Source organism: Lissotriton helveticus, chromosome 4_1, assembly GCF_964261635.1.
Source record: "Lissotriton helveticus chromosome 4_1, aLisHel1.1, whole genome shotgun sequence".
NCBI lineage: Eukaryota > Metazoa > Chordata > Amphibia > Caudata > Salamandridae > Lissotriton > Lissotriton helveticus.
The window spans coordinates 199,192,823-199,215,663 of record NC_136063.1 but is presented as its reverse complement, the minus strand read 5'-3'; the positions used below and the strand labels follow the sequence as shown (position 1 = coordinate 199,215,663).

Below are 22,841 nucleotides of genomic sequence, written 5' to 3'. Positions count from 1 at the left end.
CGTGTGGTGGTAGGATAGTGGACATGTTAGGGTGGTGCTACATATACTGATGTGTGTGAGGGGATGGGAGAATAAGCAACAATAGGGACGACTGGGAAGAACACATAGAAAAGTACTTCAATCCCAGAGTGAGCAGCAGAAGGAAACTACTCAAAAAGAAGCAATGGTTAATGCTCCATGGAAGGAAGAAACGAACACAGAGAGAGTGAAATGGCCATGCACTGACCAATCAGCAGCCAGCAAGTAAGAGTAACACGGAAACCAAAGAGTGGTAAGCCTTGGGCAGACCCTAAGACCTTATTAGTTAACAAAATATCTCATAAGCGACAGCGCACCCGCCCTCTCAGGCGTGACCTAAAAAGTTCTGTGCACTCACATAAGCACAGATGGAAATTTTATAGTGAGCAAGATCTATTGAACATTATCTTTTCTTTGGTACAACAAAGTGCCTAGCCGGTTCAAACAGTGCAAATCACATTACTGTATATGTCATTAGTTCTGTGAAAACACAGGCATTGATAAATTATAACGGTTATTGAATGATGTGCCAAAGGTTGCAATAAGTATTACATATGAGCAATTAGACCATACCAATCTTTGGGGTTAGACCACTGACGTAGCAGTCAGATATCAAGTTGCAAAGAAATCTAGGGTTCAATATAGAGTTGAAGAAAGAATGTCTCGAAATACTGGATTGTTCTAAATGAAAGACTGTATCTGCAGAAAACCATAGCACAGCTAAATGTGGCTACCTTCTGGGGATACTTGAGTCCTCCTCTTGGCAGGAGCCCTAATCCAGGCCCCAGATGTGTGAGCCAGCAGATCGATAGAGCGGGTGTCAGACATGGCATCTACATCCTCCTCTTCATGTATCAGGCCTCTCCCTCCAGTGGAGCAGAGCTTACCTTCAAAGGAGCACAAACAAATTACACATGGCAAAAAAATATTTCATATCTACAACTCAGATGCCCCCGGCTCAAGATCTCTAGCAAGAGATGGCTCTTTGATCCACCAATTTGTAAAATCCAGCCGGGTTATTCATAATGAGCAAAATATATGTAAAAAATTCAAATTAGTTATATTTAAATTGTAATCATACATATACATTGTGGATAGCCTGAAAACCTGACTGGATGTTACTTTCCACTGGAGCTGCTTGCCCTCACTACTTTTCAGTTGAGAGCCATCTAGGGGCATATTTACAAGAACTTATCGTCACCAGAAAGTCACTTTATGCAAAGTTCTGGTGGCGATAAGCCTTTTGCCTAATTTACAAGGTGGCGTTAGCCACTTAACGTGGCTTAATGCTGCCTTTTTAATAAGGTCACCTTGCACGCAGCACTTAGCGTGAAAATGGCGGGCAATGGGTGTTCCGCCACAACACCCATTGCTATCTGACGCTGGCCCCTATTTATAAGGGTAGCATAAATATGGGGCTGCACCAAAAATAAGACCAGGGAAAACCTAGTCTTAACCTAGCGAAATGAGAATAAAATATTAATTTCTCCTCTTTCTTTGTGTGCTGCATTGAAACACCAAATCGCCTCTAGTGATTGTTCATCAATCAATCAGGGGAATTGTAAGCGCGCTACTCACCCGTGAGGGTCTCAAGGTACGGGGGGCGGGGAGGGGGTCCACAGGTCTGTTTAGCCTGAAGAGCTAAGGTTTCCCTTACTGCACATAAACAATCTTTAAAAAAATGACGACTTGCAGCTTCTATGTGTGCTGCATAAAGCAGCACACATAGAAGTTACATATCGCCATTATTGATTGTTTATGTGCAGGAAGGGACACCTTCCTGCACATAAACAATCATTCCCCCCAACGCAGGCGTTGGCACTAGGCAGCTAAATTTAACACCAGCGCTAGGGGAAAAACATGGGTGTGCTACATTCTTGTAAATACGGCGCATCCCTGCCTTTGGAAACTGTCAGAAACCTGCGTTAGCCCTCTTGGCTTAACGCTGTGTCCCTACAATTTCCTTGTAAATAAGTCACGTTGTTCACTAAAATAGTCCTATTCATCATTTTATGCCATGCTCTCCATATTCAAAATTAGATTTTTAGTATGAAGCTTTTGACACTCATGCATGTCATTTTTAACTTCTCCATCACAAAAACCACTCAGGCCACTTGATTCAACTAAGCACACCATTAGAAGCAACCAGACAAAATGTATTTGGCAAAATCCACAACTTATGCTCATTATCATATGATAGGTAAAAAGTGCAATAGGAAGAGGGAGCAGAGCAAATGCAGATGTTTATGGCTCCTGAAGCACATCTGAATAGGAACATAGATTGCGCAGAGAATAGATATCAAAACTAGACCAGATCCTGAATCCAGACTTTCACGATTTCTCTGTATCCCTGCTAGTAGCCGACCAACACCCCGTCCTGCCTTCCCCGCCGCCACCGTTCTTTGGAGGCCGCCTGCCTTCTCTATAGAATTCCCATCTCTACCACTAAATGCTGCTTCACTACTGTCCTACTGGGAATATTCCAATGACCATCCATGCACTATGTATAGATACATGGCTGGCACTCATTCACCATATTATGTAGAATGCTCAACTGACCCCCAAAAATAAAATAAATATTGGACATTTTATGCCATTTTGTAAAAAGTGAAAGCAGGGAGCTTTCGGCTCCCCATTTTGCCAGCATGAGTCCCCGCTACCTCTGCTTCCACAGCGCGCACCAGGGAACAAATAGGGACCAGTTGACATAAGAGTGGATCTTCTGTTGGGTGCTGGTCTACACAGGAGAGAAGAAGCCATGTCTGGACTTGGGCTGTATTTTAAGGTTACTAATGAAACTGGCACTATATGTAATTAGTGTTACCAGAAGATGGGAGGAAGTAATTGATGCCACTTCAAGAATGTTCACTACTTTATACGCTCTTTTTTCTTTGTGTACTGTTTCCCAAAATATTGCACTTGACTGTTGCTTCCAACTAGTACTGCTCTGTTGTGCTCATGTTATGTTATGTTGTGTTATGTTATTGAAGCTTTTAACCCCTTGGCCGCGGCGGTACTTCCGCCGCTGCGCTGGGGGTAGGGGGGGCCGCGCGGCGCCACCATGCTCGTGGCGGAACCACTCCATCACGAGCCACGGGCGCGCTGTGCTTGTGACGGAGTGGTTCCGTCACGGCCCAGCCCACTCAATAGAACGCTCAGCGCAGGCGCGGAATTGATGGCACGCAGGCGCGGCGGCCAGGCCGTGACGGAACCACTACGTCATTAGCACAGCGCGTCCATGGCTGGTGACGGAGTGGTTCCGTCACTAGCACGCAAACTGTTAAAGAGCACTTATTCCCAAGGGTGTCCTGGCGATGAGCGCTGTCCCACTGGTTCCATAGGTAGAATGTTTATTCAGAGAATAGCCATGTCTTCAGCCCCTTTCTAAAGGAGAGGAGCTTGGTGACATTCCTGAGATGCCCTGGTAGGTTATTGCAGGCTTTTGCCGCTAAAAAAGAAAAGGTTGGCTTTTTTTTACTCGGGGAACAATCACTTGTTTTCCTTCTGAGGAGCACAGCACTCTTCTAGGAACATACCCTTTTATGCAGTTTTCTTCTGAATTCTTCCACAGGTCCTCACCTCCATCTAAGTTTAGAGTGAAGGGAGTACCCCACCATACATTTCGTGGTGAAACACTTCCTGAATCTAAATTCTCATCACCCCCTTCTCCACTTATGACCCTCTTCTCCACTCTCTTCACCCCCACTTCCATGCCTCTAATATTAACCTTTACTAAAGAACTACTTTCTGAAATGTATCTTGTCAATATGTGTTTTCTCTTTATGCGCACGACTAACAGATTTCCCTTTTCAGGTAAGAACTGTAAGGAGCTGCAAAAAACGGTGTTTCCCTAAAGTATTAGAAACTATATTTAGTTTGAGTTTGAAAACTAAGTGAGAAACCTTTAAGGAACGGATTACGATGGGGTCGGTACACCAGTCTAAGGTACAAACTCCTATTTGTGGCCAAATCGAGATTAGGCACTAGGCATTTGTTAAATGTATCTAATTATCTATGGCGTCCCTGCAGACACTTTGCCACCTCGTTGGTGATAGTCAGAAGGAAAGATCAGGAAGGAGGCTTGTGTTGTCACTGGGATATTTGCAACAAAATGTTGGAGCGCAGTGTTATGCCAAAATTGGTAATGCTGAACTTGGAAATTTTTAAAATGCAGGGATGTGCTGTATTTACAAAAATACACCGCACCTCTGTGTTTCCCCTTGCACTAATAAAGCTGCCTAGCGCCAGCGCCAATAAATTCTCCTCGTATCGCCATTCTAAGACCAGGTATTCCCTGGTCTTAGTTTTTGGCGCTGCCCCAGCCTAGTTAATATGGGGGCAGCGTAAAAAAACAATGGGTGTTGCAGCGAAAGCCCACTGCAACATCCATTGCATGCTCCTTTCATGCTAAGTGAAGAGTGAAAAGGGGCCTTATTTACAAGGCGCCATTAAGCCACGCTAAGTGGCTTAACACTGTTTTGTAAATAAGGAGAAGGGGAGATCGCATCAGAACGGTGCAAAAAGTGGCGTTCTGGTGGCGATATCCCATTGTAAACATGCCCCTACATATTTTCCACAACGTGGAGGAGGTATCAGTCTTCTCAGGATAAACTGGAAACCGATGCAGTAGCTGATTGTCATAGCCATTGGCTGAGTAAATTTGAAGTCGGATAACAGAAATGGAACAATATTTGTTGTTGGATCACGATTGTAGATTTCCGATGATTCCTGAAACTACCATCTTGCTGGCCGTTGCAGGTTTCGTAGAGATCCTGAAATTAAATAGTTGACTAATCCATGCTTTAACCTCCACTCACTGCTGCTTCCATTAGGTCCAGATCCAGTTTTGTCAAAGACGATAGCCTTTGACAACCCACCACATACTTCAAAACAGCCCAACTGAGAACTGATACAGTGCTTTGATAGGAGCCATACTGTTTGATAGACTACTTGGAACGACTTGTTGTTGCCAGTCACAAAATCAACAAGTGTCCAGCCATCCAGCCATTAAGTCATTGTAAAGCATGATCATTAATGGTACTCACTATCTTACACAATAGTACTTGCAGTGGTGGGACCAAGGATTTGGACAGCATGGAGACTGATTGCCCGATTCAGAAGATGCAAAGGACTATGCCTCGAGAATTTCCACAAGTGTACCCTGGACTCCCCTACACTTACGTTGGCAGTCCGTCCACAGTGTGGAGAATCCCAAGGGTTATGTACAATGGAAATGAGCATTTAGACGTTATACTCTTTCCCCCTTTTTATTCGCCAAATGGATAATCTTTAGACACATAAAGAAAAGCCTTCGCCTGTCCACAAATAAGAGGATATTTGTGACATAGTCACCCTATTTCTACTTTTACGACAAAGAAAGTTTAGCCCTAAGGCTAGGTGTGTATAAAATGCATATTTGCAAATAACCACAAAGTTAGGACTTTGTAAGATTTTATGACAGTATATCTTCACCACTTTCCCAATGCTTAACACCCTACCCTCTTCGCTCCCACATTCCTAACCAAAACTTCGAAGCTACAACTACAGACGCTCATCTGAATTACTGGTAACTTTTGGCAGTAGTCAGTTGAATCAGTAGTAGGAAAAATTTGCAAATTCTGCGAATCATGATTTGTATATTGTCAGTGCTTTAAATTGGCTGGTACTATCCGGTACTGAGTGCCTGCACTTCTTTAATTTAGAAGGGAGAGTACCTGCACTACTCAGCACTGTTTCAATACATTTAATGGGAGAGTACGGACACTTATAGGGAGCAAACAGGTACATCTTTATTTAAAGCACTGTACATTAAGTTCCACTTAATGACCACAAATAGTTTTGAGAAATTAGAGTACAGGTTCTCCCTGTGGATAGGTAAATATATTAAGGTGCTTTAAAGGAGTAAGCCAGGTGTAGCCAAGGAGTATGTGTGGCTTACTTTTGAAATTCAGAAATAAACCAGGCCTTATACAGGAGTAAGTCACACCTTCTCAAAGCAAAATCTGTGATGCAGCCCAGTTAGTTGAAGATGTGGCTAGTTACATTTTCAGCCCCGAAGAGCTTGACATTTAGCTTCTACAAGGCAGACAAAATCAACTAAAACACCATCACTTTCACTTCTAAATACTAGTTTGTATGTATTTTGCACCAGTCACTAGCTGAGCAACACTTTCTAGAGATGTTTCATATACTCATTACTCATAAAAAGTCATCCAAAACAAACAAATAAAAAAGTGTTGCTACAACTACCTGGACCCACCTTTATGCTTGCAAAGTAGTTTGATGTAATAGAAAAAGTTGGTCAGGAGGTTGAATGGAGATGGTGTTCCAGATTTCCTGGTCATCTCCCTGATCAGCGTGGCTCTCCCAAACTTCCATTCTGTGTCAGACTGGGCCTGTATCCTCTGGTACGTGTCACTCATCATGGCAATCAACAGGTTGATCAGAACAATCAATGTCACTATCAGGTAAACTCCAAATACAAAGCGAACAATAACAAAGGTGAACTGGGGAGTCCTGTCAAGAGACGGCAATGACTCCGGCTCCACAAGGCCAAAGAGTGAGAAGAATAATACGACAGTGATGTCAATAGGGTCCTGAATAGCTGACTCATTTCTTATAGTGGTTTCGTTAGTCATCGATAGGTTTCGGTTTGGTTCTGGGTACACTGGTTGATATACCGCTGACAGCTGCATAGTGAAAGCCACATGGAACAGGCCAAGGATAACAGCAAAGCGCGCCAGATCTTTGATCAGATCCCTGATTATAATTGCCCACGGTCCGAAGAGGTGGTGGAAGGTGAGGAACTCCAAAAACTGGACAAACGACAGAGTCATAGCCACCCCAAGGAAAATATTCCTGGCAAAAAGGCAGTGCAAGCGGTCTGTATCCATGAACAAGAAAGCCAGCAAATGGCAGAAGAATGCAATGGCAGAAAATCCCAAAACAAAGACCCGGATCCATGCTAGCCCAGCTCGTTCACCTGGATGAGTGAGCTCAGAGACGAGCGTCCCAGAGAGCCAAGCTAACAACAACCATTCATTCCAGTGAGGAAGCATACATCCCTCGTAAACCGGGCTCAATGGAGGATAGACGATGGTGAGAATGAACAGTATCAGCAGGAATATATGAGAAGCCAAGTGGCTCATAAATTTCATGATTGGGATTTTGTTAAACCTGTGCTTCAGGGGCAGTGAAAAGATAAGCCACACCAGTGGACACACCAAAAAGGCAATGAACAAGAGGGCTATTTTCCATGTTGTCCACCTCAGACTGCCATACCAGACCTCTGTCAGGTATGTCTGCACAGCTGGATGTGCAACAACATCCTTCTGTTCACACTCAATCAGAGAGTCCAGGATGGTTGTCCCCCTGTTGTTCACAGCTTGGAGAAGGTAGCCAGCACTTTTGCTTCCAGAGGCCACTGTGAGGAGCTCTGTTGCCATGTTTTCACTGTACTTAGCCGCATTGAGGAGGTCCATAGCCCGCTCCTTTTCTTTAAGTGAAGTGATGTAGAATGCGCGGGAAAGCTTGACTGCTGTATCCAACGGAGCCGAGGAATGAAGAACAAATTCCTCAATGACGTTATTGTTGTTCAGCTTCCCGCAGACCATAAGATCAAAGATAAACTGAAAGTGCAGAAACAGTTATTACAAATATTGTCTTTTAATACAGTATAAGTTCCTGCATCCAACTGTTCATCAGAAAATACATTTATTAGTGGGGTGTAACACCCCAAATACCCCTCCTCCGAAGCTACGCCCCTGCCCATTGGGTCCTCTAGTTTACAAGCGTTAGCTTCAAAACCAGCAGCATGATTAACAAAGCCTTCATGATCAGCACAAGCAGCATCTCCTCTTATTTTGCAGACCAGCACACCGTCTCTGGTTGTTCTCATAACACCTGCAGCCAGGATACCATCAGATTGCAGTGAAAAACAGTGAAAAAACAAGGCAGCAGGCCTTTTTCTTCTATGCACCCAGGATCTAGAACATCATCGCCGTATCCATCAAGACCACCTCAACACTGCTCCAATTAAGGAAAAAGTTTAAGACCGGCTCTTTGAAGAATACTACATCACAATGCATTAAAGGTCCACAATCCAGCTGCCTCGCCCATCACACAATGACTTTATGCTTGTATTTGAAAATGCACAGGACTCAGCTGCCTTTTGGCCAAGTTCATGCTATAGAAATACGGAAAACACACATACATACATACATATGTATGTATGTGTATGTGTATAGGCCTCTTGCTTAAGAAAATGAGGTAGCCTTTTTTACGTATATTGTCCTTACCTTTCTATCTTCAGTGAGTTTCACTGTGCTAGCGTTTTTCTTCAGAAGGAAGCTCACCACTTCTTGATGATTCTCGGATGCCGCGTACTGGATTGCGGTTTTTCCATCTTTACACTCTAGTGTTGGATTCGCACCACTTTCCACCAGAAACCGCACTGTGGCCAGGAAACCAGATTTTGCAGCCAAATGAAGCAGGCTCCAACCGTTCTGTGCAAATTGAATAGAAATAAAACATTAATTGGCTTCCAGAGTACATTAGCCTACACATGCACAAAGCAAAGGGTATAATTAGGTTGCTAAGGGAGTTAGGCTTTGCAGGCCAGCCGCCTATCCATTAGTGGCATGGAGGTGGTGCCTCTGCCATCACACATGTGGGTGGCATAGTCATTTTTGTAATTTGATTAAAGACATTTTTATTTATTTATTTATCCCTGCCAATCATAATAGTGAACTTAGTTGCATCTGCAATACATGAATACAGTGTTGTTACATACACTAACATAGCATAATCAGTGAACCCCTTGTCTTTGTTCAGCCATTGGGTATCTTCCAGGTCATCTCTGATATCAAACCCAGAAGAGGGACCATATTTATACAATGAAAATCTCAGCCTTATTTAGACTTAAGCTCAGGTTATGTTTTTTTCTGAAGCAGTTCATATATCCTTAACTACCAAAACAGGGGTGTTAGAAGGTCACCCTAATGGCCTGTTATCCCCCAATTTTTGTCCTGACTGGTACTAATGGTAGCTGTTTCTGACTGTGCCCTGGGCTCTGCTGGATAGGCCAAGGGCCAGTGCTATGTTAAACACACACACATATATTGAGGCACACTTATAAATGACATGACCTACCCTATAAGTCCCTAGTAGATAACAGGGCGAGAGAAAGAAAACTACTGATAAGGCACTAGTATATAATAGGGCCTGGCGATTTAGAGGCCAGCAGGCTACATTGCACTTGCATTAAGCATGGGCGGATTTTGCGGATCCACGATTCGCGGATCCAGCGGATTCACGGATCGTGGATCCGCAAAATCCGCGGATTCAGCGGATTTGCGGATTTTGGGGGCGGGGCTTCCTCGAGCGTGTGGGCGGGGCCAAACGGACGGGGCTTCCACGCGAGCGCACATGCCTCTTGTGTGTCTAAAAGGTGACAGACCGATCAGAGCAGCAGATTAAGAGACAGAAGCCCCTGGTCACAGGAACAGCACGGGGGTTGCGCTCGTGAAAGTCAAAGATGCCCAGCCTCCCGTTTTGTTTTGGGCTGCTGAATGAGTCACTGCATTTGCGCTTCAACTAGTTCCAGCGACCAAGTGTGTGTCACTATGCAATCGCGCCGAAGTGCGCAGGGGTCCCTTGAGTGAAATGTCCATCATAGTGGGTAAATGGCGGGAAGACGGTGCACACCTCGAGTGTGTGGGCGGGGCCAAACGGACAGGGCGTCCATGCGAGCATGCCTCTTGTGTGTATAAAAGGTCAGAGACCGATCAGAGCAGCAGATTTATTATTTAATTGTGCCAGGACCGTCGTGCCCGAATGAACCCTGCCCTTCATATTTATTCAAGAAGACACCACTGTTGAAGTAATTTACGATGGCGCCGGCAAGCTGCCAGCGCCATCCTGCAAAAGTTACTTAATTAGCTTCAACAGGAAGCTCCAACTGCTAAAATAAAGCAGGCGCTCGAGCCCCTGCTGTATCTTATCTGTTAGAGCTTCCTGTTGAAGCTAATTAAGTAACAATTGCAGGATGGGCGCTGGCAGCTTGCCGGCGCCATCGTTAATTAGGCGCGCTTGAACTTTTGACCGCAAAATCCGCTCCGATCGCGGATTGCGGATTTTCGGCAAATCCGCGAGAGTTCGCGGATCGCGGATTTGCCGAAAATCCGCAAAATCCGCGATCGGAGCGGATTTTGCGCTCATGCTTAACTTGCATGCATGCCCTGCTGAGAGCCTGAGGTAATTTTAAAAGCAGCCCTGTATGGAGGAACTGCTTTTAAAAAGCAAATTGTCTGCAAATCCAACTTCGTTAGCAGGGTCACTATAAAAATGATAATCTAAATTATGTTTACATATTAGATACCCCCAAACTCTCCCCTAGGTGTTCCAGGGGTGGGGGTCATGTAACTATCAGCTGGGTCCCTATAAAATATGTTTTATAAACTCTGGCTAGGGAAAACTGCACATTTTATTTTCCCCCAGTGTAGGAAATCCCCTGCAAAGTCAACTTTGGTGTTGTGGGCACTGTGAAGTATTAATCTACATCACCTCATCGGTGTCCCAGGGATGAGGGCCCTATAATTATGAGCAGGGTCCTTATAAATGATGTTTTATAAACCCTTGTGATGGAGGAATTGCACATTTCATTTTACCCATTGTAGATACATGACCTCATAGGCTAACATGGCAATCGTTTTCGGACACATAACGATGGCTAGGAAAGTATGCACATATCTTTCAAAGACATAACAGAATGATATTGATAAATCCAACAGATTGCTCTTGTTGAGAAAAGAAGTTATGAAACGTTCTTGTCTGTAAGCCAAAATCCAGCCTTCCTGCTGTCTTCCCTGATTGGTCAGTGCTAACAGACTTAGCAAGTCTCCGTTGATTAGATGATAAGTGGCTATTCAGGGGAGAGGTTGTCTGCTGGACAGAGCTCTGCAGCTACACAGGAATGCCAAGGTAGGGGAGAGGGGTTGTAAAGCAGGCGGCTTCAAAGGAGGACTGGACAGGTAGGGCATACCAGGCTTACTTAACCCCACTACCCTGTGCCCCAGCCATATACTGGCTTAAGGAAGCCATTTGCAGATGTTAGGAGTGGAAAGCTATGGATATGAGCCACAATGAGATTTGGTTTAATTAGCTCCTACTGCTCTGCTGACATTTCAGCCATCATGGATTTCCGAAGAATAGTGATTTTTGGGACAAGAAGATGCCATGGGCCTGGGTGGCACCCTGCATCTCATTAGTCAGGGGTGTCCCCCTCTTAAAGCCCAGAATCTGAGGGTACATATTTGAATTGCCTGAAACTCCAAGAAGAAGGAGAACTGCCCTGGTGGAATCCTGATGTGCACTCAAGGGCCTGCCTGGTGAAGACTGCACCTGCTGCACTATCTAGTACTACAGCTCTGAGTACTTTGCCTTACTTCAAGAAGGAGCAATCACCTACAGGTTTACAGAGCTCAACAGACCCTTCTCCAGCCAGAGTCCCCATCCTGGAGTGTGACCAGAGGACTTCTAAGAGGTTGCCAAAGTGCATTGTGGGAAGTGTAGTCCAGGTTTGGCAAGGACCATATAGGAGATTCCAGACCCTTGGGTTTGTGTTTTGGACCATTGTAACATACAAGGAGACCTACTGGAAGGACCTCCAGACATTTGGGAGCGTTTTGGGAACTTTTGGAAAAAAGTTCCATAAGGTGCTCGACCCGACCGCGAGGACCAAGCCAGGCACCTTCAACCTTGACCCGGCCCGGATTCCAAGTTCATCCCATGGCACTAGAAAGTGCTTATCCTTTAAAAATTGATATCTCCGCTTTCCTAAATTGGATTTTAGTCGTTTTGGTGTGGGATTTTTATTGTGTGTTGTGTCTTACTTATTTACTGTAATGGTTTACATACCTGCCTCCTAAGTTAAGCCTGATTAATTGGTGTCAGCTACCAAGGGAAGGGTTGTGCAAGGGACTAATTTATAGAGACTCTTTTTATGACCCACTGCAGTGTCTGGGGGCTTGTTACTAGTGGTAGGTTCATACTTACCACCACCAATGAACCACCTTCCAACTAGGGGCCTGCCAGAAAATCTAACACAAATATCCTTCACTTTCTGGAGTTTTCCACTAACTTGTGTGGAACATTATCTCGCTATTGTTGTCTGACACTAACCTGGTGCGTATGGCAGTGTTGCACGGTAAAAAGCTGGAAGCCATGGTGTCCAAAGACCTGCCCTGAATAGGGCAGACATCCATTTCCACCTGTTCAGGCAGCCCTAAAGGTTTGTCTGACTGTATACCCAGGTGGTGACTTTGCTGCCATAATATCTGACATCTCCTAACCTTTAAATGAGGTATGAGTATGAGTATGAAGAGTATTTCTATAGCACCTAAGTACCCGGAGGCCTCGTAGCACTTACGGAAAAGGAAGCAGAATCACGTCAGTCTACACTGCTAGGGAAACATTCTAAACAAGTGTGTTTTTAGGAGCTTTCGAAAAGTCAGCAAGTTATTGTTCCCCCGCATAGCTTGGGGAAGGGAGTTCCACAATTTAGCAGCAGTGAATGGGAAAGAGTGACCTCCCCATCTCACCTTCCTTATTTTCTTAGTGGTGGCCAAATATAGAGAGCTAGCGCGTAGAGTCCTAGGCGGCAAGTAGGGCGTTAAGAAGGGGTGTAAGATGGATGGGCCGGTCTTCCACCTGGCTTTACGTGCCAAGCACATAACCTTGAATTGTATCCTGGCAGCAATAGGTAGCCAGTGTAACTGTTGCAGTGCTGGCCTTGCTGATTGCCGCCGTGGAACCTACTTGTAATTTGTTTATTATGGCTTGAAGGGCTCCCAAGTACAGAATATTTCCATAGTCCAGCCGGGACAATATGAGGGCTTGGACCATTATCCTTCTAGCCTCAAATGGGGGGAGGGGAAGAATTTTACCGAGCATTCTCAACAATCCATAGCAGATTGATGAGAGCATGGTGGCCTGGTATCCAAAGTTAAGGGAGTTATCAAGCCAAATGCCTAAGCTCTTTATTTGTGGCTTTGGAGATGGGACGGGACCTAGACATGACGGCCACATGGGGACAAAGACAGTGGGTGATGGATTCCCCAACAGCATGATCTCTGTCTTGTCCCCGTTGAGGCGGAGGTAAGAGCGCTCCATCCATCTGGCCACTGCTTCAAGGCAAGGAGCCAAGGTGGTAGACGAACCCTGTCGTGGTGAAGTGATACCACTAACTGGGTATCGTCTGCATAGCTGACGATCTTAATGCCAAATGGATGGATAATCCCTGCCAATGGCCTCATGTACACATGAAAGAGCGTCGGACTTAAGGCCGAACCCTGTGGAACCCCACATCCCAGAGATAGACTGGAGGAGGCCACATCTCCCTCGAAGACCTGGAAATGGCGGTCGCTGAGGAAGGATGAGAACCATGCCAGTGCAGCGCCTGTTACCCCGACACTCTTGAGTCGGTCGGCCAAGATGGTGTGATTGACCGTATCAAGCGCTGCACTGAGGTCCAAAAGAATGATGGCAGCCATTCCCCCCTCATCCACTAACTTCCTTGCCTCCTCTGTTACCATCAACAGAGCGGTCTCCGTCCCGTGGTGAGGACGGAAGCCGGTCTGCGTGGCATCCAGCAGGTTGTTGGATTCTAGATGGGTGACCAGGATATTATTAATGTGTTTCTCCAACAGTTTACTCAACCAGGGTAGGAGCGAGATTGGGCGGTAGTTGGAAAGCTTTAATTGATCCAGACTAGGCTGTTTCAATAGGGCCCTGACCATCGCGCACTTCCACTGGGAGGGGGACAGTACTAGTTGTAATAGAGGAGTTCAATACCTCGATGATTGTTGTACGGACGGAGTCAAGAGCCGCCAGGAGATGTTGAGGTGGCGCAGGGTCCGACGGGGAGCCTGAAGACACCTTGCCAATAACCTGATCTAATGTATCTGCGTCCAGAGGGCAAAATTGTTCCAGCACAGGAACCGGGACCAAACCCGTTGCCTCGGTTTCCTCTGGCTCGGGCTGATTAAGGGAGAAGGCTGTATAGATAGCTTGGATCTTTTGTTGAAAGAACAGGGCTAGTTTGTTACAGCGGGTCAAAGCCCCTTCCCTCGAAGGAGGTATTTGAGGCGGGGTAATCAGAGATTTCGCTATCCGAAAAATCTCCTTGGGAGAGTTGGTGGCCGTGCTAATTTTAATTTCATAGAAATGGGCTTGTGCAACTTTGATTTCAGTTTTTTATAGCCTGATAGCCCTTCTATAGGCTTCCTTCTTATGCTGTGTGGAATCCTGTCTCCAGACCCTTTCTAGTTTCCGGCAGGATTGTTTTAAAGCCCTAATTTTGGAACAGAACCAAGGGGCTGCGTTTTTCCTAGTTTGTTTTTGAATAACGGTTTTAGGAAGAATTCTATCAAGAGAGTCCTGGATCCAGTTATTAAAGTTGTTATTTGCCTCATCAGTGTTAGTTCTCTTTGGGGGTTTTGAGGCCTCTAGGGCCAACTTCCTGTTGAAACCTGAGTCGGGTCGGGGACAATCGATATTTGCCCGGCGGTATTGCCTCTGTGACCCTCTAGTTATTTAATCAATGAAGAGGCAGGCGCTGGAGACTGGAAAGCAGGAAACAAGGTTTTTATTCTCTCCGGAGGAGAACACAGCAAAACGGACAGAAGGTATCGTTCTGAGGTGCTCTAACTTACGTTTTGGGGCATGGCCCCTTATATACAGTGTTTGTGGTTTTTATTACAGTTTACATACATATGATAAAGCTTTGATGTACGAAAAGACATTCCAGGAATCCCCCTTCGGGCCCGTTCCCACACATATCTACAGTAGAAATCCCCACCCTGGTCACAGCAGGTGATAACTATCGCGCAGCTGGATATTCCGCCAATTCATGGAATGCGGGGTTCGATCGGATCTCATGGGGTGGGGGGGCTTTGATCAACTCGGGGGTCCTTTGAGGAGGGAAGCTTTCTATTGTACGGGGAGGGGCAAGGGATAGTATCGGCAGAGCTGGGTGTCGGCCTGGGAACGGGGAAGACAAACGGGCACACGGGGAAAAGGGGGTTTGCATCTAAGGGCCGGGGATCATGAAAGGGAAGAAGGGAGGTGTCGCGCTGGGAACAGGATGAGGGCCTGGGGCAGAGCAGCGCCGAAGAGGGGTTTATGATTCAAGGCAGGTGCAAGCAGGGGGGGGTGGTCAGCGTGCAGGCTTAGTGAAGGCGAAGGGCTATGTCAGGGGCCAGCGGCATGCAAAAGGGTTCGTTCTGATCGGGGCGTCTTAAAATGGCGGGTGCGCACGACAAAAGTGTGGCATCAGGGGAAGAGGCAAGATGGCGCGGATAATGTTCACCAAAACGTACTAATTTTCAACAGTCCTCCCTTTAACATATTCAAGACATCTTGCTGGTTCATTTTCTACTTGGTTCTATTGCGGTGGGCATGAGAAAGAAAACGGTAGGAACCCTAGATGAAAGAGTTGTAAACAATACATTTTGAGATTTCTAGTTTTTAGGAGCTGGACCTATTGGATAAACTTTGATAAACTTGTTCAGCAGGAAAGTCATAGGAATGTAATACAAAAAACGGTTCTGTAGCGAGAGCAGCAAGTACATATCATAACGTGAACTGGCAGGTTATTACATATCTCAGATTCGGATTGGAGCAGGATCAATACAATGGCGGCTGGGAGAGAAATGAGGCATAGCAGAAACGGTGATTGAGGATGTCAAATGTTCGAAGTTAACGAGTTCTCATTATTCTTTGTGGTCTTTCGTTGGCGCTGTGGAGCACCGGCGATGGAGCTACGGGTCCAGCTCTATTCTAAGTTCTGCGTTGCAGGGCACGACCCTTTCCTCGCGTTTCTGGTCGGAAAGGTCCCTTTCGCCCTGTGTCCTTTGAGGTGATTGTCAGAAAGTTCAGATGGAAGAAGAGCGTACAAAACAGTCCATAGGGTAGGTCGGAGAAAAAAGGGGGATGGAGCAAGGCCAAATTAGGAACAGACTAGGGGAACGAGAGACTTCAGATAGGCGGGCGTGTGACCGAATTCAGAGAGCGGGGACTTGTCGGCAAACACTGGACATCGAGCAGGGGCATCAGGTCGGCCCTTTCTTCTCATGTTGTCGAAAACAGTGCCTCGTCCTGCAGCTCTTTTCTGTCGTGGTCTCGCCTTGGCTAATGTCGCAGGTGTTCCTTAGTCTGCAGTCAGGCCTCGTGCTCCCACATCCGGTCCTTCTCTCCTCCAACAGCAGTACCCTTAAACAAGTTTGAAAAGACAGTCTTTAGAGAATTTGCAGATGAAGATAATCAAAAAGTCTATTTCTCTCCCAGCTCCAGGCAAAGAATGAAAATGCCCGTTATATTAGTGTTCACAACTGGCATATGAATGACCGGTGACGGGCCTGTTGGATCTACTATGACTTTCCTTCACAATTATTTATTACAGTCACGACAGTTCATCTGATGGTGACCCACCTTCGTGAGACGAACCTGGCAAAGATATGCCGTTCTCTAGAGTTTTACATTTACAAAGGGTACTGTGAGTTGTCAACATGGTACTACACAGGCATTTTGCTGAGAGACGAACATGGCTAAACATTTCTTTTCTATCGATGCATCCTGCTTTTCAACTACTACGGGGTTCATTTCGATGATTCACCTTGGACTAGTCAGTTAACCTTGTAAAACATCATTCTGGGTCCTACGTAACTTCCTACGGCCTGAGTACTTAATCAGAAAAGACAGGGGTTTTGTGGGAGACGACTAGGGACATAGAAACTTGTGGTAAGGGCGTAAATCGACCCATCTCTCACAACCGGAAATGAGGGGTAGTTTCATAACTCCCGTTTTTGGGCGGCTGATACAGGGGATGTAACAGGGGTGATCATTTTTCCTGTTTGGGTATTGCGACAAGTCGGGGTGGGGAGGGTCGCATATTCTGAGGTCCTTTCTTATACCATAGGAGCCGTTGACATGTAGTTCCCTTATTACGGGCCAGATTAGGGAACCTCTGTCGTCTTTCCTGTCCTTTCCCTTACGGCCCAACCTCGGTTCATTGACTTCTAGCGGAAAAGGAGAGGTAATGACGCGGTCTCGGGGTGATTGTGTTAAAGACAAGTTTTTTTTTTTTTTTTTTTGTGCAAATACTGACGGTATTTGAAGCCAATTAGGTGGTGTGCTAGGGGGGGCAGTCTGCCAATTTCGGGGCTAATCACTCGGAAGAGTGGGAGTGCAAAAATAGAGGGAGAGAGAGAGAGAGAGAGAGAGAGAGAGAGAGAGAGAGAGAGAGGGAGAGAGAGAGAGAGAGAGAGAGAGAGAGAGAGAGAGAGAGAGAGAGAGAGAGAGAGCGCAACGGCAGGCTAAATAGTACACGTGCAACAGAGAGGGTGGCAGTGTATTCAAGAAAGGCTATTTAGTGCATTACACAGTAAAGGGCATTCATGGGTCTGCGTTAGAATCTTGTAATCATGCAGTTCGAGCATTAGACAGGGTAGAGGGGACGCGCCTTGAGAAAAAGGAAAGAAGAAAGGAGGTACCATTTTGTCGCACTTTCTCGCATTCTCGGTCCTTCGACCAGTTGGGTCAACGCCTCAGTCACACACACACATTCTGTCATAGTTTCGCATCATATGTGACATGGGTTCATTCGTCCGGTCTGGTTTAAGGGTGATCACTTTTTATCAGGTTGTGCTAATTTTTCGGGTTTGTTCGATACGTGAGTAGTTTGCAGGCGTGCTTAGGCACCACCTTGCGGTGCTAGTCTGCTTCGTGTATTAGACATGGCAAGGCTTCGGATCTTCGCCACACCTCGGCTGTAATCTCTGATGTAACCTGCAGAGGGAAGGAAAAAAGGGGGTGGGGGAGACAGCATTCGCGCATATTCAGATACAGGGATCCATAAGTCCTTTACTTACCTCTTACTCGTCTTTCCTCCTCGGGGCAGGGCCCCGGGGGTATGGTTTCTGGGGTCGGGAGGGGAGGGGGGGCAGTGTGCCCTTATAGGTCGTGTGTGGGGAAAACGTAAAAAGGAAACCAGAGGTGCCTAGTACGAGGTATCTAGTCAAAAGGATGTATCTCACTATCGGGATCCTTAAACCTCTTTCAACGCTGTGGCGTTCTAAGGTTCTTCGGTTCTTGGGTCAGCTCCGTTCCCTGATACCTTGGAACGTTGTACTTTATAACATTTACACCATTTCATTTTACCCTCCTTTAACATTCCCTCATTTACACCGTTCGTTTTACCCATCCTTGGAAGTCAAGGCCTTCCTCTACGCGAGAGTTCATGGGTCAGTCGCGTACTTTTGAAGGCGGGGTGTCGTGTTGTCGATCCGACCCGTCCTCCAGGGCTGGGCAACCATCTTCTTTTAACCTTAAAGAGAGAGCAGAGTAGGGTGCACGGAAAAGAACTTTCCCACCGATCCCACATTTTTAAAATAAAGCATGCAATACCCGTCCATAGTTTCAAAAAACTTTATTTTGCAAAATCATTTCAGCACGTGGATTATGAGGGTGCGGTCGTATTTGGCCGGTCGTGGCAATGGCTAAAGTGCATACAGTGGGGGGTGTCGTTTGTAGCAATAAAAACATCGGAAAGTTTTATTCATTCATTTGTAAGAAACTAAAACGTCTATTAATTGGCTGGGGGTTCGGGGGGGGGCATTTATTTTCATAATTTAGAAGCATAATCATAATAGTTGCAATCAGATTTCCTATATGTATACCGTATGTGTGCGTCGTAGATGAGGTTATACATCAGCTATAAAAAAATATAATACATTGTACATTTGTAATCGGCATTTGTAACGCGATCCTTTCATACTGTTCGTCGAGTGAGCTCTCCTTGTCTTTTCTAGCCAAGTGTACAAAGGATCATATAAAGTCTCAGAACATCAAGTTTATATTAGTGCGAAGGAACACCACGAGGTGTTCGTAAGTTCCGATGGATACCAGCGCCATCTTGGGCGGGGCCGGCTCAGTCCGGAGGCAGCATCAGGGGGAAATGTTCCCATTACTGGCAGTTGGACCAGAGTCCTTTTCGGCAGTTCTAGAATTCATGCTAACAGAGGGAGTGGCAATGTCACGTTTATTTCGTTGGCGATCAAGGCAGTCGTCCCTTACCGGAAACCTGCAGAGGCCGAAGGTTCCGCCGGGGACCTTTGTAGGATCTTCAAGGCTGCGGAGATGCTGTCGGAGATGGGGGGCTCGTGCCCCAGCGGGCAAATGTTTGAGTTATATTGCTGGTCAAAGTTACTCTAGTGGCCGGGGCCCGCCTTCCAGCGGACCCAGACGCCATTTTGAGGCCCTACAGGGGCCACTCTCGTCGAGTTTTGCAAGAGTGGGAGAGATCCTTCGGAGTGAAAGGAAGAGGTCCCTGTTGTGTGAAAGCGGGACGTTCAGCTGGGGTGCAGCTGTGATGCCCCCACCTGGGGGGGGGGGGCGAGGGAGACTCGTTCGCGCCGTCTCCTTCTCCCGGTGCACTCCATGCTGTTCTTTTTCATCGCCCCGCATGAAGGTCTCTCCACATCCGGTGTTCCCCAAGTCTTGTGCTCAGTGCTGTGGGAGTATGGCCACCTGTGGCGCGCATTCGGCGCGGCACGAGTATCAGTGCAGTCATTGCTGGTTCGGTGTTCCGAAAATATGGCCACCATTGCACGTTCGGTGCTGCGCAAGTAATGGGGTGCCACCATGGTGTGTTCGGTGCTGTGGAAGTATTGGCACCATCGCCTGACTGGGGGTGTTCGGCGTCGGGCCGGGGGCTGGGAGACCTCCTATCGGTGGAGGTGGGAGAGGCTCGTCCGCGTCGCCTCTCCCTCCCAGCCCAACTTGGACAAATTGTTGTGGAGGTACGTGCAGGACATCCCGCCGTCCAGAGCTGCTGCGGCTGTTACGGAAGGGAAAAGAAAGAGGTGCCTCGTTCTTCTCTGGACATGTGGCGGGACTACTTAAGTCTATCCAGGCCCGTTGCGGCTGGCTGAGGAGACATGTGGCGGGACTACCTACAACTGCCCAGGCTGCTGGCTCCTGCCTCTCCTCCGGCTCCCCCATACGTTAAGATTTCCTGACCAAGAGTTGGCAGCGGGGCCCGCCTTATATGGGTTGTCGCTGGTTGGGCGTAGCCGTAACCCTGCCCTACCTTGGAAGGTTCCAGAATGGGGGGGGGTGAATGTTCTGTTTGACTTTCATTTTCTACAGTTTTACCGTTATTATTCCTTGTTTGTTGTGCTAAATTAAAAGTTCAAGTTCATCAATGGTCTACGGATTTTGTTTTGCCATTTCTTTCTTTCCAGGTTGCTTTTATGCTAAGTTTCTGCTAACAGAGGTCGAGTAACACGGAAACACGTGTAGAGGGATGACGCAGATTCGTACATTACATACACACAAACTCAGACGGGGGACAGTACAAGTACGACATACAAAGACCCAAGACGAATATAAAACAGTTATTGGTCATGATTATCTCTTTCCGTCTGTGAATTTTAAAGCGAGGCTGGGTTCCCGTCTTGACGTTGCCCGACCTAGGAGAACTTGAGCATGCCGCTGAAATTGTCCTGGCGAAATCTGTGCCATCGGGCATAATCAAACGTGGTGGTTCTATCTGGTCTGCCTATGTAAGTCGGGTTCTTCTTTGTCTCGCGCTTTTTCTCGTACTGCCGGTCTGTCGTTCCTGTCGGCCCTTTGCCTTTACTCACGCTCAGTAGAGTCGGGCATTGGGCTTTCCAGTGTCCGACATATCTACAAAAAGCGCATTGGTCTGGCCCTAAGTCTGGTCGTCTTTTGCATAGTGTCGGGGGATAAGTTGTGGGTAGCGGTGTCCTGGGGTTGTCCTGTCGGTATATTTCTCTACTTGGTTTGTCCTCGTCTTTTCTCTGTCGTTGCATAGCCTCTCTGCGCCACATACCGAGACTGTCGAGCATAATAGGCGTTGTCTTATTATTTCGAAGGGCTATTTCTAACGTTTCTATTTTATCAAGGTCAAAGGATCCTGCCAGTGGCCACTGTTTGTCTTGACTTTCTTTGGTATACCTGTGCCACAATTTATTATAGGCTATGGTAACTAATCCATAGTTTATGAACATGTCCTTATTAGGGGTGCCTTCTAGTGGAGCTATATGGTCCACCTCTAATACACGGTCCGGGCTGAACCAATTATCAATCAATGGGGAGAAGACAGACATGACGGCTCGTAACGAGGGACTAATAAGTCAGCAGTGCCTATCTTATCACTAGGTGCAAAGACTAGACAGAATATTCCTATTCTACGTTGTTTGCAGGCAGTGAATACCTCATGAACAAAAATAAAAAAGAGTAACCAAGAACGCGGAACAATCAAGCAATTAATAAATAAATAAATAGGATAGAAAAAGGACAATGGGGAGAGTAAGTAGGGCGCAAAAGTCTGCGTCCTCTACCCTTTCACTAACCGCAAAGAGGAAGCTGTTGTTTCCGGTTTGCAGACAGAGAATCTCCAGAAGACAATCTGTGAACAGTAGTTCGGGGTTAAAGAACCCAGTTAATCAGTGAGGGAGTGGGGAGTCTCCCAAAAACCGTTGAGAAATAATAGAGTCAGTGGGGGAGAAAGATAGGCGCGACGGTTACGTTACCTATCCTTCACCGTTTGCAAAAGAGAAGGAGCCTACTGTTTCTCCGTGTGCAGACAGTGAATCTCCAATTAGGTCAAACAAAGAGTAATACTAGTATTTTATAAATAATCAAGCAATCAAACAATCAAGCAATCATTTCGCACCTTGTCGTGATTACACGACCTTACCCGGACCATGTGGACAGTTTCTTGTCTTCCGAATCCAGCGCCCGATCGTCCTCTTTTTCTCGTAATTCTCACGGCACTCCTAATGGTCCCCAGTCAGGACCGTAGATCACTCGAGAGAGGTCTGTTCGGAACTAGTGAAGTTCGGATGATCGGCTGCCAGACGAGGGTCTATTGGGCAAGAGCTCTCCCGATCGTTGCAGTCGTTCACTCTGTCGTCGGGACCTCTCCCACTGGATCCACGAGTCGCTGATGGGCCCCACGTTGGGCGCCAATTGTTGAAACCTGAGTCGGGTCGGGGACAATCGATATTTGCCCGACGGTATTGCCTCTGTGACCCTCTAGTTATTTAATCAATGAAGAGGCAGGCGCTGGAGACTGGAAAGCAGGAAACAAGGTTTTTATTCTCTCCGGAGGAGAACACAGCAAAACGGACAGAAGGTATCGTTCTGAGGTGCTCTAACTTACGTTTTGGGGCATGGCCCCTTATATACAGTGTTTGTGGTTTTTATTACAGTTTACATACATATGATAAAGCTTTGATGTACGAAAAGACATTCCAGGAATCCCCCTTCGGGCCCGTTCCCACACATATCTACAGTAGAAATCCCCACCCTGGTCACAGCAGGTGATAACTATCGCGCAGCTGGATATTCCGCCAATTCATGGAATGCGGGGTTCGATCGGATCTCATGGGGTGGGGGGGCTTTGATCAACTCGGGGGTCCTTTGAGGAGGGAAGCTTTCTATTGTACGGGGAGGGGCAAGGGATAGTATCGGCAGAGCTGGGTGTCGGCCTGGGAACGGGGAAGACAAACGGGCACACGGGGAAAAGGGGGTTTGCATCTAAGGGCCGGGGATCATGAAAGGGAAGAAGGGAGGTGTCGCGCTGGGAACAGGATGAGGGCCTGGGGCAGAGCAGCGCCGAAGAGGGGTTTATGATTCAAGGCAGGTGCAAGCAGGGGGGGGTGGTCAGCGTGCAGGCTTAGTGAAGGCGAAGGGCTATGTCAGGGGCCAGCGGCATGCAAAAGGGTTTGTTCTGATCG

The 22,841-nt window shown here is 46.8% G+C and overlaps 1 protein-coding gene across 1 annotated transcript in view; it reads right to left on the bottom strand.

The window, feature by feature from the left end:
* LOC144827102 (uncharacterized) overlaps positions 1 to 22,841 on the bottom strand; it is a 466,306-nt gene that overhangs the window by 14,322 nt on the left and 429,143 nt on the right. Inside the window, exons 25-27 of the mRNA XM_078685542.1 lie at positions 8,316 to 8,522; positions 6,278 to 7,646; positions 753 to 905 (exon numbers count right to left, since the gene is read on the bottom strand). Of these exons, the coding sequence (XP_078541668.1) occupies positions 753 to 905; positions 6,278 to 7,646; positions 8,316 to 8,522 (1,729 nt within the window). The remainder of the gene's footprint in view (positions 1 to 752; positions 906 to 6,277; positions 7,647 to 8,315; positions 8,523 to 22,841) is intronic.